At 43.9% G+C, this 18,117-nt stretch overlaps 1 protein-coding gene across 2 annotated transcripts in view; it reads right to left on the minus strand.

Annotated features, from left to right (window-relative positions):
- MTMR12 (myotubularin related protein 12) overlaps positions 1-18,117 on the minus strand; it is a 78,799-nt gene that overhangs the window by 45,254 nt on the left and 15,428 nt on the right. For both annotated transcript variants that reach the window (XM_087443168.1, XM_004422702.3), the window contains exons 2-3: positions 4,470-4,530; positions 1,396-1,538 (exon numbers count right to left, since the gene is read on the minus strand). In XM_087443168.1, the coding sequence (XP_087299294.1) occupies positions 1,396-1,538; positions 4,470-4,530 (204 nt within the window). The remainder of the gene's footprint in view (positions 1-1,395; positions 1,539-4,469; positions 4,531-18,117) is intronic.

An 18,117-nucleotide genomic window follows, 5' to 3' on the forward strand; every position in this document is an offset into this window, starting at 1 on the left:
GTACAGCATGGTGACTAGAGTTAACAACACTCTATTGTATATTTGAGAGTTGATAAGAGAATAGATCTTAAAAGTTCTCATCACAAGAAAAAAATTTTGTAACTATGTGGGGTGACAGATGTTAACTAAACAATGTGGCAATCATTTCACAATATATACATATCAAATCATTATGTTGTACACCCTAATATAGTACAATGTTATATGTTGATCTCAATAAAACTGGACAAATAAATAAATAAAAGAATGTACACCTTAAAAAAAAACAAACAGGGGAATGTAGTCACATTCCTAGGAAAGGGATGATGAAGTCCGTGAGAAATGCCAGTGAGCACTCATTGTTCAAACCCAGGCAGAACATGCCACTCATGGGCTGCTGCCAGGCAAACCCACCATGCCACACACTATCACTTTGAGAGGTGCTAGAAAGTGGCATGTAGGTTGAGATTTCCTCATATGGGAGGCTGGCCCGGTGGCACAGTGGTTAAGTTTGCACACTCTGCTTCAGCGGCCTGGGGTTCATTAGTTCGGATCCCAGGTGTGGACCTATACACCATACATCAAGCTATGCTGAGGTGGCATCCCACATACAAAACAGAGTAAGATTGGCACAGATGTTAGCTCAGAGCCAATCTTCCTCACCAAAAAAAAATACATACATTTCTCCACACAAATGTAAACAGGTGAGTGACAGAGAAGCCAGAGTTAGGAGAATACACCAGGAGATTCAAGTTTCTGTAAATACTGTCTTTGTATGGGGACCAGGAACCAAGCCACTACAGCAAACAGTAGCACAGAAGACCACCCTCTGAGACAGCAGTGGTGCCAAGGGTGGGCCGGGACAGCTGGGTTTCCATTAACGTACAGGGTTCTCCAAGTGGCACGGGCAGTTCTCTCCTTTCTCCACTGCTCACTCTTCACAAGTAGGGACAAGTCTTACAAGGACACTGCTACTCGGTGCAGAGCAAACGTAAAGTAAACCCAAATTCATATGCTGCATTCAGCATCAGTTTCCTAACGAAATTCAGTTCCTGAATTTGAGGAAGAGTTTAGTATAGAGAAAACAGCGGGAACTAGTATATTTGGGGAGATGTAATTCCAAGGAGTGATATATACTGTGCTAAAATACAGAAGAAAATAAGAAAAAGTTGATGATGTCAACCTATGACGTCAAATGCAAACCAGCGTGACGTGAGGCACAGGAGGGAAATTTTAGAACAGTGTTCCCCCTGAAAACAGATCCCGAAGGATAGAGAACAGACTAGTGGTGAGAAGGACTTCTGTCCTTTGTGTTTATGTGTGTTGGGGGTGGAGTCATTGAGAAGCTGGGAAAAGACAATGGGCCCACATTTGCACTGCTTCCCCCAAACTCAGCCAAATGCAGCTCATACATACATCATCATCCAAAGCAGATTCGTCGTCGCCCAAGAAAGCAATCTTGAAGTCTGTGCAGACAAGTTTCCCGTAGATCCCACGCTGACAGGAATCTTCCTGGACATACTTCAGTACTGTGCTTGCTTCACAAAGCAGCTGTTCACCTGATCAAAAGCAAAACAAGTCCTCAGAGTCCTCAGGGAACATACAGTATGCAAACAGTAAAGGTTTCCCCAGCCCTCTTTACGGAAAGACAAATGGGCAACACAGTGCAGCACTTCAGAACTTTCCACTGGGGCAGGAGTTGCAAAGCTTAGGAGAAGATGAAGCAGAGTGGGGATAAGTGAAGATAAGTGAAACCAAAATGGCTCAGAATCACCTTCACACAGGCATTTCTCTATCTTCTTACTGTGAATAACAGAAGTTTCCAAGTAGGTGGAAATGATCTCAGCTATACTTGCAAGCATAGATCAGAGTGTTTTTATTACTTGGACCCACACAGATGTTCCACAGAAGCAATACCCTAAATGAGAGAAGCCAGAAAGGCTCACTAGTGTGCTCTAGAATGCAGACCTCGAGCCCACTTTCCTGTGAGAGTGGGCCATTTCTCACTCCGGAATTGCTAGAAGAGAGCGGGGTGTCTCCCTGGCCACAGGGCTTTCAGTCAGCTTCCTCAGACACAGAGGTTGCAGCACGACCACACTCATTCTGGTTCCACAGACAAGGATGGGAGGAAGAGAGAGGTCAGAGGTTTGTGGGAAAAAAATTGTTTCCCGTCTTTCTTAGTTGAGAGTATTTCCTCTCAGTGTGTCACCTTTCCTGCTCTATCTGCAGGCACCCAGCTCACATGAGAAGCTGTACTTCCTGGAGATAGAGTACTTCTCTTTACAGTCACAAAGATTAGGATGTAGGGGTAGGTAAGCATTGAGGGCTGGATGTCTGTCTGGGTGAGGGCAGGAAAAAGAGAAGGATATGGGGGAAATTAAAAACTAAGTGTAAATATTTTGCAACAAAAAAGAAAAGGAATTTTATCCTCCAACAGACAACCATCTTCCCCTCTGAATCTCCCCCTGGATGTCTCCTTCAGTGTCTTTAAATTTACTTTGTGGCTCAAAATTCATTTAGTCTAACTTTCAGTATGAAAGCAAAGAAGAGCTTCAGACACTAAGACTATCAAGGGACACATATTATGGTATTTTCTTTCATCTTCCAAGGGGTTAGTTACTAAGGAAATATTGGAAGATGGCTCAGTCTCTACGTCAGCCTCTAGAGAGACCACGGAGCTTGAAGAAAACAATGAAGTCAAGCCCTCATTAGGGTTTAAAATAGTCCCAGGAAAAGTGCCTCAGCTAAGTCCAAGGTGGAAGACATGTGAGCAAGGCTTTCTGTGCTTTCAACTCACAGTGTGAAAGAGCTTTTAATGGTGAGTCTCTCCCCAAGACCAGGCAAGCCATCTCAGTCCGTGGTCATGCACTACAGACTAGAAGTTGGCATGCAGTGGCTAATACGGCATCCAGGTAAGGCTGTGCAAGCATGGCATGCTGCACCACTGTTATCAACTGTGTGTACAGACAGAATCTCAAATCCCGGGAGGTGGGAGCTGGAAAGGATCTTAGTCTAGTCTAGGAAACTGGGGCTCAGAGAAGTTGACTATGAGCTCACAGCTGCACACCTAGAAGGCACCGGCAGGTAACCCAGGGGATGAGAGAATGTATGGAACACTAAGCTAAAAATACAAGTTGATTTCAGGAACTATAACCCAAGAAAAGGAAAACAAAAGGATATATGGATTAAGGTTGAGGCCATTATTATAGGTAAAAGCCTTTGAAACTTAAAAACATTAAAAAAAAGTTAAAGGATTCTGATATATTTACCAAATAATGTGGATCAGTCAGAAACTTGTGCATATTCATAACCTCCCAATAAACTGGAATAAAATAAAAAGTACCAGGGGCCAGCCCCATGGCGTAGCGGTTAAGTGTACATGCTCCGCTGCTGGCGGCCCGGGTTCTGATCCCGGGCACGCACCGACGCACCGCTTGTCAGGCCATGCTGTGTCGGCGTCCCACATAAAGTGGAAGAAGATGGGCACGGATGTCAGCTCAGGGCCAGTCTTCCTCAGCAAAAAGAGGATTGGCACGGATGTTAGCTCAGGGCTGATCTTCCTCACAAAAAAATAAATAAATAAAAATAAAAAGCACCACAACGAGACCATTGTTTTGGGAAAATGTACCTTAAAAAACTTACGGAAAAAAACGCTATTTGGGATTGGAAAAAAGAAAAGTGGAGGGCCGGCCCCGTGGCTTAGCGGTTGAGTGCGCACGCTCCGCTGCTGGCGGCCCGGGTTCAGATCCTGGGCGCGCACCGACGCACCGCTTCTCCGGCCATGCTGAGGCCGCGTCCCACATACAGCAACTGGAAGAATGTGCAGCTATCACATACAACTATCTACTGGGGCTTTGGGGAAAAAAATAAATAAATAAAATTATTCAAAAAAAAAAAAAGAAAAGTGGAAGAAGAACTGAATGCACAGCTCACAGGATATCCCCATATACGGAGCGGCTAGGCCACCAAGTAGTTTCTGTTTCTGAATTTAGAAATGATCAAAACTTGACTTAAGCTACAGAGTCACTGTCTTCCATCTCAAAAATATCCAACCAACCCAGGCTCCTTGGGGATGACCGCAGAGTAAAGCCTGGCAATCCCAGGGTTGGCAAACCCCAGTATATGTGGGGTGTAGGGTTCTGTGGGAGACTGGGATTTTCCGGACTGGGGACTAGCATACTGGATGGGGCCAAGTAAGGCAACCTGGAAAAGGCCTTGTTTGTTCATAAAACCTGGGTGAGAATGTCCCAGGTTTATTTTTGTCAGCTTGGGAGAGGGGGAAACCAGAAAAATTCTTTGCAGATGCTGTCATACTCAGACCCAGGTGTGTAGTTACTGAACTAAAGACCTTGATATTTTTGTCCAACTCATTACTGTCACACGCTGTCTGGATGAAAACAAAGGAGTTTATATATAGTGACACTAGGGATGACATAATTTATCATTGGGTTTGCGCTGTACATGAAGTATGATGCTAGCATGACTGTTACCTGGCAACAAGTGAAGAGTTACTTCCTTCTCTGTTACTTCCTTTTCATTTGTGTGAATTTCCTAAAAGAGAAGAGCAAAGGGTAATATTTTTCTTTGTTTAAGGGCTCAAAATGAATAACATAAAGCCATGCTTTCAGAATACACACTAAAAAAAACATCATTTACCCTCAGCAGTTTGTTTATTTGACAAGTTACTTTTTTTAAAAAGTATTTTTAACTAAAGGAAGACAGAAAATTCCAAAAAATTAGTTCAATGTATTAAACTAATTATTTAGGATTGAGAGGTATTAGCTGTCCCAAGCAGAGCGGCAGGGATGGACACTCCCTATTAAAGGAACAGATGTCACACAGCAGGTCAAAGTAAGGCAACTCAAACACAGAGTCAGATGGAGAATAGAAGACATTCCACAAAACGATTCCTCTCTTCTTCCAGGGAGAATCAAGAATTGAAAGCAAGAGAAGACTGCACGTTGAGAGAAAATGGACATATGTAAAAGCCTTGAAGGTAAGAACAGGAAAATATGAATGTATCAAGTCAATACTGAGCCATCTACTCTGTAGCATACCAGGACTCAGTAAAGACAGCTGGGAACACTCACTGTCCATCCTAAATTACCTACAGCCACAAGACAGTGCCACGGGATACAATCACTGCTAACGAGGAATCAAGGCCAGGTTCCGTGTCACTGTTTCTCAGTGAAAATATCTTCAAGTGCCTCCCTGTTGGGTTCAGTGTTTACTGGATATTCAAAGATAATTAGCTATCCTTAATGAGTTAATGGACCAAAGCAACAGTCACAAGTGGCTGTTAACATAAAAGAGAGGCATGATAGGCCTCCTGATCTACCACACCACCAATGAGGTATTCTTGCCAAAATATCTAACTTCAATCTGCTTGAGCTTCTATGCTAATCTACCAATTTACAACAAACACTGGGACAGAGAAACATGTTAAATGACACCATGGGGATGCAGTCAAATCCTGACTGGAAAATTCTACAAGAATTTTTCTACAAGAAACAATTGTCAACAAATAAAACTGGAATTTTCTCGGGGCCGGCCGGGTGGCGCGAGCAGTTAAGTGCACGTGCTCCGCTGCGGCGGCCCAGGGTTCTCTGGTTGGGATCCCGGGTGCGCACCGACACACCGCTTGGCAAGCCATGCTGTGGTGGCGTCCCATATAAAGTGGAGGAAGATGGGCACAGGTGTTAGCCCAGGGCCAGTCTTCCTCAGCAAAAAAAGAGGAGGATTGGCAGATGTTAGCACAGGGCTGATCTTCCTCCCAAAAAAAAAAAAAAAACCACAAAACCTGGAATCTTCTTGTTTTGTTTTTTTTGGCAGAAGGCTCTGGGTAGTGTGAGTTTTCTGAAGTTGTTAATCCAGATTAAAATACAGAAATAGAATAGAAGAAACTTGAGTAGAGCCAAGGCAGGGAAAGATCAGACAGCCCATCTTGACAATGAGGAAGAAAGTCACGGCTGTTTCAGAGAACCCATTTTGAGCAGGGTCTATTTTAGAGATGGCTACAATTTCCACCCCAGGAGATGCCAATAAATCAAGTCCCTCTGAGGCAGTGCTTCTCAAACTTGGGGAGCTGTCAGATCATCTAGGGAGCTTGTTCCCTGAACAGACACTCAGGCCCCACCACAAGCCTAAGGAATCGGTGTACGGATGCAGCTGGGTGTCTGGTTTTGCAAAAAGCTCCCCAGATAATTCTGATGTATTGCTCTAGGTTACGCAAGGGGGACTATTCTTGCATATGTAAACGCTACAAGTCTTTTGGTAATTGAGAAATTCTCATTGAGAATTTTCATCATCTGTCATTGGCAAAGAACTAAATTAAAGCACAATTATTTTTGACAGGTCTATCATCTCTCTCTGAGGAGAGCAAAGCTATTCATTAAACTCTATTAGCTGTTAGAAAACTCTAATGATCATCCTGACTAGTGCTTGGAATTCAGTTACAAACACTGAAGCCAGAGTGGAGAAGACTACCCTATTGTTACATCCACAGAAACATCATCTTCTGATGATAAAGAATTTATACTATGCAAAACTTCCTACAACTCTTGAAATGGTCAGTGGATTCTTTTCTTACATTCCATAAACAAAACAATCAAGAGACACCTTTTAGGTTTCTGTCCTACCCAAAACTCCCTTTCCCCAGATGACTGTTCCCTGCTCCCCAACGGCCCAGAGTGAACCACCTCCTCCCCATCAACTGCATAGGGAAACGGACAGCAGGTCCACAAAAGGCTAATCCTTTTCTCTCTCCTATTAATTTAGCTGAAGAGCTAAGAGAAGCTAATCAAGCTGCTTCAACTACAGACTTGTAGATGTGGCCACAAACACTGGGCAGCAGAGGAAGCTGTTCTGCAGAGAATAAGACACATGACGATGATACCTGGAGATGAAAGCCCAACCCCCAGACACACAAATAATCATGGCTTTCCAGGCTTTAGTGAGACCCAACCCGACCCCAAAACTTTGGCCCACAGATCCATGAATCACACTTGTATGTTTATAATAAATCTCCTTGTTAACATAAATTAGCTATGGTGGGTTTCTGCTGATTGTCACCAAGGGTATTTTTGACTTAGGTCAATTGCATTAACAACAGAGAAACCACAGATGACTAGAACATGTCAATGTACAATATATCCAGGGCCATAGGATTAGAAATCAATGTCATAGCCACCACCTCACGAGGAAGATTGGCAGAAAAGAGTCAAATGCCAGAACTAGCATTTACTGCCTCAAGTGTGTGGATTTTAGATGGAGTGAGGAGGCATGAAGCCTCCAAACTGTAAAGCTCGTAGGATGTTGCCATTATTCAGCTGATAAAACCCCCCCGAATGGTTTTCCGTGGCTGCTACCACCCACCACAATCCCTGCATGACCTCTCTGCATGAAGGGGCACATATCTCCCCACCCACTGCCACACATATACCAAGCAAAGCAAAAACTAACTTAAAAAACAAGAAAAAAACCCCATATCATTCTTAGCCTTGTCATTTCCACACTAAGGCATATATGCATTTGTATATATAAGGCATGTATGCATATGTGTATATATATATATTTTTTTTAAAGCAGAGGATGATGAAGATAGTTGAGGTTTGTACATGGAAAGGGAGAAGGAGATTTATAAGCAACAAAGCTTATTTATTTATTGAAGAAGACTGGCCCTGAGCTAACATCTGTTGCCAATCTTCCTCTTTTTTTTTTTTTCCCTTCCCAAAGCCACCAGTACATAGTTGTATATCCTAACTGTAGGTCCTTCTAGTTCTTCTACGTGCCTCAGCATGACTTGATGAGCAGTGAGTAGGTCCACGCCCAGGATCCGAACTGGCAAACCCTGGGCCGCTGAAGCGGAGTGCACGAACTTAACCGCTACACACCGGGCAGCCCCACAAAGATAATTTATCTTTTTTTTTTTTGTGAGGAAGATCAGCCCTGAGCTAACATCCATGCTAATCCTCCTCTTTTTGCTGAGGAAAACCGGCTCTGAGCTAACATCTATTGCCAATCCTCCTCCTTTTTTCCCCAAAGCCCCAGTAGATAGTTGTATGTCATACTTGCACATCCTTCTAGTTGCTGTATGTGGGACGTGGCCTCAGCATGGCTGGAGAAGCGGTGCGTCGGTGCGCGCCCGGGATCTGAACCGGAGCCGCCAGTAGCGGAGCACAAGTACTTAACCGCTAAGCCATGGGGCTGGCCCCCACAAAGATAATTTAAATGAATCCACACCAAGCGCTACTAAACAGGAGCTCATGGTCCAGCAGGGAGAAGAGAATACCAACACACCATAATACAATATGATGGATGCTATAATAAAGGTACTGACACAGGGTGACAGGAGCACAAAAGAGGGGACCTAACTCTGTAGGGGACCAACAGAGGGAGGAGAGGGGAGGGGGAGACTGGTCAAGCAAGTGCTTCCAGGGAAGTGGCTCATAAGGAATGTGCAGGAGTTCAACAGATGGACAAGCAGACAGAGGAGGAAAGAAAAGAGAAGGTGCAAAAACAAGGAAGCAAGTAATTCTGCAAGAGAGGTGAGAAACGCGGCTGGGCGAGTGGCGGCTTGCAGGCCGTTTTTTTGTTTTTTGTTTTTTTGATTTTTTATTTATTTATTTTTTCCCCCCAAATCCCCAGCAGATAGTTGTATGTCATAGCTGCACATTCTTCTAGTTGCTGTATGTGGGACGCGGCCTCAGCGTGGCCGGAGAAGCGGTGTGTCAGTGCGCGCCCGGGATCCGAACCCGGGCCGCCAGCAGCAGAGCGCACGCACTTAACCACTAAGCCACGGGGCCGGCCCATTGCAGGCCGTTTTAAGGAGCTTGGGCTTTATCCTGTGGGCCGTGGGGAGCACATGAAGGATCTTAAGCAGGGGAGTGAATTGAGCACATACTATTTACTATCTCCAATAAATGTCTTTCAGGAAAAGGCACAGGACTGAATCATGCACCTCAGTGGGTTCTAGTCTGCAAAGATATCAGGAGGATTTTGGGCAAGTATCCTGACCTCAGTGTCCCCATCTAAAAGAATGGCATTAGGAGCCGTATTGCCTGCCTTGTGAGATAATGCATAAGACAGCTGTCCGAGGTCAAAAATCATGATGGTGAAGTGAGATTGAGTATTTGTGTCCAAAAGGAGGTAGGGTCCTAGGTGGCTTTCCCTCACTAGAAACCAAAAAGGAAGACTCCTGTAGACCTGCTGTCTCCATTCCAAAACACTCTGTCACACCACGGAACCGCATTCCCTGAGGGATGAGTATCAATCTACCAGAGCATTTCCTGGGAGAAAAAAGGTAAAGGCCACAGATCTTTTCCAAGTTACCCTCATCTTTGTCAAATGCCCCAAAAGCTTAGTACGCCTTTTTTATTTTAAAAGTACTGACTCCTCTCCTTCCCTAGAATAATGTTAAATATATTTTGATGTTGGCAACAAGTTGCTGACCAAAAATTGATCTGATAGAGAAAAGGGAACACACACAAAGCAGCTGGCTAAGTCATTGAGGAGCCACATTTTATGAAGAATGTGAGAATTTCAACACTCTAGGGAGATGACAGAAAACCCACCAAGATTCCTAACAGTGCTCCACTTCCTACTGAAACTGCTGCTATTCATCAGACTTCCTCCAGCACTGCAGACAGGGAAAGGAGAGGTCAGAATAACACAATAAAACATACACTGCCGCTGAAAAGCCAGCGTCCAAGAAAAAGCAATCTCATCATCAAATGCATGAGCCCCTGCCTCAAATACCACTTAACAGATTGTAACGGGACTTCATGCCAAGACACAGATCATACAGCAACCTCACCCATTTGGAACACTGTTGAAAATCATCAAGTCAAAAAGACTTCTGAGCAGCAAAAACAGATGCGTGCAAGTCTGTGCACAGCGATCCAAGCTCTCCACAATTTGTCAGGCTCAGCTTTCACTTCACCTGCGTGCTTTTAACTATAATGATAACAGCCAACATTTATTAGGCTTCTATTACATGCCAGATAAGCACGCTTCATGAGTATCTCATTAACCCTCAAAATAACTCTAGTACTGGTATTACCTCCATTTTACAGATGAAGAAACCGAGGCTTAAAGAGGTTCAGGAATTTTTCTTTTACAGGAAATAAGTCACTAACCAAGGGCTTAGGCCCAAGCCCTAACTCCAAATCTCACATTCTTTGCTGCTGTGTACTAGGTTCCAACACACAAGTCTCCGGGTTCCTACTACAAAAGAGAAAATAGTTGTAACATCCATTGCCTACAGCAGGAAACCAGTTTCCTATTACAAAACTGATTAGAATTAGAAGAATTCCCTTAAGAGAACTATACTTCACTGTACAAGGATCTGCCACATACAGGACAAAACCATGTGAAAGCTAACGGCAGCTAACACTCCTGAGAATCTGCCAAAAGGCTGAAAAGCAGCCTGGTCATTTTCATTCCATTGGTTCTCAAAAAGTAAATTCTCTTGTTTCTTACCAAGTTCACAATCAGAGTGCACATCTTCTCAAAAGTGTGATGGACCAACGGCACCTCGGGGAAGGCAGAAAAAGGGAAAGGCCCTGTCAAAAGATCACTGATCTTGAAAAGAAGGGGTGGGGGTTTCCCGACAATGAAGCTCACATAGGCCAAAATGCCTATAAATGTTCACATCAGCTCTTCACTGCTTACGAGGGCTTTGAGTCAAAACCTGAAGTTGTTATTCTCAGTTTAATTTCATCCAGCCAGAAGTGCAAACTCTAAGAGGCAACATCCCTAAACGTTCCAAAACACAATTTCTTTCCATTGCATTTGGCACCAAAGTGCTAAAAAGACACAACAGATATTTTATTTCCTCAAAGTCACCCTACTGCTCTAAGATGGACATTTAATACTCTGTTTTCTCCGCTAAAATAGAAAATCTGAGGGGGAAAATGTATTTGCATCCACATATTAGGTGGGAATCCATGTGTATCTTAGAACAAAATTTACCTTTTTTAAAGTAGAAAGTTGTATTTTTAATACAGCATAGTACTAATAATTTAAGCTTTGCCTTTCCCCTTGTTTCTCCAAACTTCTCTCTGTGCATGTACTAAAAACAGAAATAATACAGACTTGGGGCCACAGTCCAAATCCAGCTCTGGTACCTACAGACATGACTTGGGGCATGTCATTTAACCTGATGAGCTTCTGTTTCCTCCTGTGTGAATGGAAACAATACTACCTAATATGAAGACGTGAAGAGAAATGTGTCTAAATGCCTGGCACATATATTCAGTAAATGGGAGGGGTTATGACTGTTGGACACAGCAGTCTGTGCTTCCTCTTGATTTCCTTTCATTTTCTCTTCCCTTCCTTTGATGAGTAAACAAAGAATTCAAACATACTACTTAAGAGTTGCAATTATTCAAGATTCTGTCACGTGAGTAGAATAATTTCTACTTCTCTCTCAATCCTGTTTCCCACATTATACTAAACTGACTCTTCTCAGGAGGCCTCTCAATTCTTTTTCCTGTGGATCAGAAACTCCTGCAATTAGCAACACCCAAGTTGGCCCTAATTCCATAAGACTGTGAATACACAGGCCTATCTGAAGCCATGGAAAAAGAAATGGCATTTTTCTATTAATAGATTTTGTTTTCTCAAGCCCACAATGACCTAGGTCTGGTCATTTTGTGTCTTATCTTCTTCAATAAGAAGTACTTTGAATCCACCACAAGACCAAAAAAGGAGACTAATGGCTTTCTTAAGAGAACACCACATCCGAGGAAGGGACTGCTCAGGCATGCCCTACAAAACAAAAGCTTTCTCAACAGCTGAATTTATTGAAAGTAGATTAAGTTGCTGAAAGGTGGTAATAAATTGAGACTAAAAACCTATATAAGCACTTGAGCACTGGAATTTAAGAAGCCAGACTGTAGGCAATCATCACTAATATCTAACCTTTCTCTGGTTAACACTTCAAAAAAATTATAAATATACACTATCCAATTTTTACAGATAATCAACTCAGAAGAAAAATAAGTACCACCACTACTATCATCATTCTCCCCATCCCAAATCAAAATACACATCATTCTTGAGAAGAGAAATAACCTAGAGGACTTGGATAAAGCAAGGTATACAAAGAGGAATCATAAAGAAACTCACCCCTCAAAAAACTGAATTTTTTCTTTTAATTTGGGAAGCTATCTGTTTGGGTGGTGGGGAGGATGTAGAGAGGACAGAATGGAGAGCACTCACTGGCTACGTCCTATAGTTCCTTCACCCCTGGATTTTATAGTAGCTTTTCAAACTTCATAAGAAAAACAAAGAAAGAACTAACAAATATGGAGATAATACCTCAATGTTTTTCAGAAAGAGAAAAAACTGAGTTGTAACATTCGTTGCCTGTTGATCCCAGGAGAATGAACATGGTTGAATGCAGAAGAGGAACTGGTTACTAACAAGGGTACAGGAGTGCCCACATCTGGATGGGCTGAGTCTGGATAGATCTTAAAGTGGGTTACAGGACATGATGAAATTCCTATGTGTACATCCTATGCCTGATCACACTGCGTTTGGAATATGTATAAGGTGGGCAAATTTACTGGATGAGTGATTAAAGGCTATCCAACTTGACCTTTACAATCAGACGAGTAATACAATCTCTTCCTTATTGACATCATGAATTACTACATCGTGAGTCATGGGTCGCTTGTTGACTGCAGAAATCACAAATGTCCAATTTGTGAATGCCAAAGTGAGTACTTCAAGGGCCAGCCCTTACCAAGGTTGAGAGGTGAATAATGATAACAAATATTTCTTGAGCCTATGAGCCAGGCATCGTTTAAAGGGCTTTATACTTAACTCATTTAATCCTCACAGCAAGCCTTTGAAGTAGGGTTATTATACTCACTATTATCTCCATTTTGAGGATGAAGACACCCAACTAGTACATGGTGCAGGTGGAAGTCAAACCCGGTAGCTGGCTCAGCCTGTGCTCTTACATGATGCCATACTACTTCTTAGGTGGAATGAAGGAAAAACAGGACGGAAAGATCAGTGAATGTATCTGCAGACCCACCTGAAACTAGGTCAAAGTAAGCATCACTGGAAGGGCCCAGGAAAGCCTAAAAGTGTTGTGGAGAGGCAAAAAGAAGCTGAAGGGAAGAGCAAAACACAACCCCCTACCCCCCGGAGTAATGGCCAGTTGCATGGGGAACAACTTTGGGGCTTCTTCAACACCAGCTGAAAGTGTCACCTCTTATGACTCACTCCACTGAGTCCTCTAAGGCATAAGTCTCTGACTGTCACCCCAACCAAGCTTGAGAGTTCAATGGGAATCTTCTGATTTACCATGCTCCAAGACAGGCTCCAACCATAAATAACACTGCTATGTGCTGCTTGGACAACTCTGTGCTTCCCTTCAAGAGCATGTAGTCTAGAGGTCATCCTAAGAGTCCCCTTTTACACCTCCTTCTCCTTTACCCTCAATATCCAACCTATCACCAAATTCCATCAACATTACCTATTAAATATATCTAGAATCCATGCTCCTCTCATCTCCACCAGCACCACCCTAGTCCAAGCTATTATCATCTCCCACCTGGACCACTGCAGTAGCATTCCATCTGTCCTTTTTCTAATCCATTCTCCACCGTAAAGCAGCAATGATCCTTTCAGAACACATTCTGCTTTGCATTATTGGTGGGATGAAGGCAATGCCTCGACATGGCCTACAAGGCCCTGCACAGCCTGGTCCCTACCTACTTGTCCAATCTGGTCTCTTACCATCCTCTTCCTGAGTCTGCATGTTGGCCACACCAGCCTTCTTTCACCCTCCCATACCTGCCATGCTCCTTTGCAGTCCGAGCTGTTTCTACAGGAAGCTCCCTCTGCTTGGAATACTTGTCCTTTCCCTCTTTGCCCCGTGAATTTTGTATATCCTTTGGATCTGTTACCAGGTTCTTACAGCTCCTGTATCTCTCCCTCCTGGCACATGTTACAATTGCAATTTCACATTTGTTGACGTAATTATTTAAGTGTATCTCCCTACCAACCTATAAACTCTTTGAGGGAAGGTCCTTTGTCTCGTTTTTTGCTCACCATATAACCCCAGACTCTAATACAGGCCTTGCACACAGTAAGTGCTCAAAATATTTCATTGAATAATTTAACTAATAATGACTTTAAATAGTGAGAGGCTTTAAAAATACTCCAGCAGGAACCAGAGAAACATACGGGAGATTAAGATCCAGGTTTGGGTATTAATAAGGATGGCTTCACCAAATGCTCTAATCACATTGTAAAGTACCAGAGAAAGAGCGCATTCCATTAAAGACTGTCATGTATGTGGTATTAATCCAGAAAGACTGGAAGTCATGAAGCCTGACAGTAAAAACCAGGAGTGCAACAGCCGTGGATGGGCCTAGCATCATCCCAGGATCTTGCAACCAATTCTACCAGCATCCAGAGACTGCTGCCTCTGTCCTATCCCTGTTTTCTGGGCCTTGGGAGCTTCTTAAACTGTCACCTGGTTTCAGTGAAGGGCCCAGAGTCCCCCTCAATTTTTTGCTCCTTCTATCTCACTATTCAATTCTGACACTCCCCGCCCAGCTGCCTACTCAGCAAATGGTGACAATCTTACTTCCAGAGCTATGAAACATGAGATAAAACTCCTTACTGATCCCAATTAACTACCATGTTCAATGTGCAGGAATCAAAGCTAGAAAGGTATGGTTCTTTAACAATCAAGCAGAACTGGTTCTACTAGTTATGCTGACAGACTTTTCTCTGCAAGACACCTGACAACTAACTCATTTGAAAGTGATGCAAATTTTCAACAAATGTGGCAGTTAAACACGGCCCACGTGCTGTATGCGGGGCCTCTTGCTGCTCCATCTGAGTTTGGACAAAGCTTGCTATTACGGCACAAAAGAACAGCAAAGACTGCTGGCACTGGTCACAGCATGTCCAGGTTTCAAAACTAGGATATGCAGTGGCCTGAATTCAGCCAGAACAGTGGCATGAACATAAATGGAGAGTAGTTCCGACAGAGTGGGAGGATCGGGGATGGGGTTTTTTGTGTTAACTCTCTATTGCAACGTTTACCCCAATGTTATGGCTGCTCATTTTGTTTGTTTTAATTTAAAAAGGGGATAAGGGCACAAATAACAAGTCTTCCAGTTACCACACGTTTCACCCCACAGATTGAAAGGAACTTCATCTGTTACTGCTCCCACTGTGAGTGTCAATAATTCCCAGGACCGGCAGCTGCCACTGCCCTCACATCATCTCAGAACCTCGCCAGTGCTATGCCAGAAGCACTCCCATTCTGGCAATGTCTATCCCAGACAAGGTTATGGCGCAAAGTAGACAAACTTAGTGGAACCCACATCATACAGCTGGCCCAGCATTAAAAAGGTGTCAATCTGATCTCTTCTCAGAACTGTGTTTCTGAGGAATGGCCCAAAGCTTAGGGCTCCAATGAGCCTGAGGAGCGAAACCAGTGAGTCAACACTCAAGTTGTACGTCTGGTTACTCAAAGCTGCAAGACAACCCATCTTTAATATATACCAATTTATTTCAACAAACAGCTCCTGAATAGCCTAAATATCAAATGCTGAGGATAAGGGATGAATAAGAATTGACTTCTGCCCTCAGGAAGTTCAGACAGACAAATAAAAAATAAGAATTGGAACACTGGGTAATCAGTGCAACAAATACTAGCAGCCTGTAAAAGATTCTCTCTCCACACATCATCTCATTTAATAATCCTCACAACTCTGTTAACTGACATGATTGTTCCCATTTTAGAGAGGCCGGTCAAGGTTAAGTGAAGTGGGACTCAAGCCTTGGTCTACCTGACCAGAGCTGTGCTCTTCACTACAATACAACTGCCTCTCCCTGCTGACCACGTCCTCCCCCAGGACACTGTCTACTCCCCCCTGCCTTTCACACACTCTTTCACTGACTGCACTGTCATCTCTTACACACCTGCTCTATCCCAGCACAGCAAATCCGAAGTGAACAACACACAGCCCACCGCCCAGAGTGCACAGGAGTCCAACCACAGTACGAGCAATAATCAAGATGTGTGCAAAGTGCTAGGCTAGGAGGACAGGCTGCGATGGGGACACAGCAGGAACACCTAACCGCATTCAGAGAGGGTCAGAGAAGACTGCTACCCTCAGGAAGTGCCATTTACACCGAGACCTGAAAATCAGCAGAAATGAGTTCCAGGCTAAATGACCAATACTCTTTCCGGCTGCTCTTCCTCAAGTCTCAGTTCTGGGCAGGGTCGTCTTCTCTCCTCACAAGAGCTATGTTCCCTGGATGAGCTCTCCCACTCACGTTGTTGCCAACAGTATAGCAATGACCTCCTGAATGGCTCTTCCCTTCAGATCTCTCTTCAGCGCTCCAGACCTGGACACCCAAACAGCCTCCTGGCCACGTGCACTGGAATGTCCTTCATATCCTCCAAATTCACACTTCAAAATTAGCTGCTCACTTCTCCTCTGCCCCTCACCAAACCTGCTCGGCCTCCTCTGGACTTTGGCTCAGTGGATGGCTCTGCCACGCACCCAGCCCACCACGCCAAACACCCAGGAGTCATTCCTAACTACTCCCTGCCCCTCACATTCTGTCTGCTCTGCTTTCTTAACAGCTCCAGAATCTGTCTACGTCTGTCCATCCCTGTTGCCGCTCTCTTACTTAGGCTACCGTCACCTCTCACCTTGCATGCTCCATGACTGCGGGTGCACTGCTTCTGCCTGGCCCCCACCGCACCCACTGGGCCCACTCAATCCACTGTCCCCCAGTCCCGCTCATCCAATTCACTGTCCAATCCACTGTCCACACAGTTCAAGTTCCTCTGCAAAGCTTTCTTTGATCCAGCCTCCCTCCTGTATTGCAATAATCTTTTTTTTTTTTTTACAGGGGAAGATTCGCCCTAAGCTAACATCTGTTGCCAATCTTCCTTTTTTTTTCCTTCTTTTTTCCCCCCAAAGCCCCAGTACATAGTTGTGTACAGCTGGTTCTTCTATTTGAGCTGCCGCCACAGCACAGCTACTGACAGACAAGTGGTGTGGTTCTGCGTCCGGGAACCAAACACAGGCCACCAAAGTAGGGTACGCGGACGTTAACTGCTAGGCCATCAGGGCTGGCTCTGCAATAATCTCGTCTGTCTCCCCAACCAGTGATGCCAACCGGGGACTGAAGCTGTACCTTTACGTATTTTTAGCCTCAACTCCTAACATAGGATTCCTAACAGACAGTAAATTGTCAAGAAAAGTCTGCTGAAAGAATGCATAAATGAAAACACACAAAGAGACAAATAATTCTTGATCCTGGTAATATTCTTTAATCCTAAACATAGTTCTTGAGAGATTAAAGAAACAGCCCTATTAAGAATTACTACATAAGTATACGATTAGTGCCAGGTATTACTCAACTTTTGTCACATTCCCCCCTTTCCTGGCTTTCTGAAATACATTTTAGTCTCATGGATAGGGCCGGGGCAGATTCAGAGCCTGACTTTACATCGGAAGCCTTATCACTGAGGATGCAGACTAGAGACTACAGGAATCCACTGTCCAGTTCTAGGGAGCTAGAAATCAAAATGGCATGTGTTTCCTGGAGCTGATTCCCAGGGCTGCTGGTTCCCTGTTCCTAGCCAGCGGGCTTCCCTCCCTTCTGAGCCAGCCTGACTAACAGGCTCAATCCCTCTGAAAGCATGGCCAGGTAACGGCTTTGCCACTGACCACAACTCCACTCTACTAACTAGACACTGTCTTTGGTAATTACAGGCAACAATTACTCTGACAATAAACTAAGAAAATAGTATCTGAAGCCAGGGAAGCAGACATGCAGTAAGAGACAAACTGACAATCTCTGTCTGGACTCAAGGTTACAGACCACAGACAGAGCCATTTGGTACCTGGTCTTTAAGGACTCTGCTATTTACTCATCACGCAAATCAGTTCTCAGCCATAATAAGTGTTCATTTCACAGGGCTAGATGGGAACTCTCAAGAGCATTTCAGGTTAAGCATTTATTATGCACAAAAATATATGTCTAACTTAAGCACATAAATATATAACTTGCTGGAGGTTTTACTATGCCCACTTTCACGTGTCCTATGTCATTTATCTTGACAACAACCCCATAAGGGATCTT

Source organism: Ceratotherium simum, chromosome 18 (assembly GCF_057802395.1).
Source record: "Ceratotherium simum simum isolate JZ-2026a chromosome 18, ASM5780239v1, whole genome shotgun sequence".
NCBI lineage: Eukaryota > Metazoa > Chordata > Mammalia > Perissodactyla > Rhinocerotidae > Ceratotherium > Ceratotherium simum.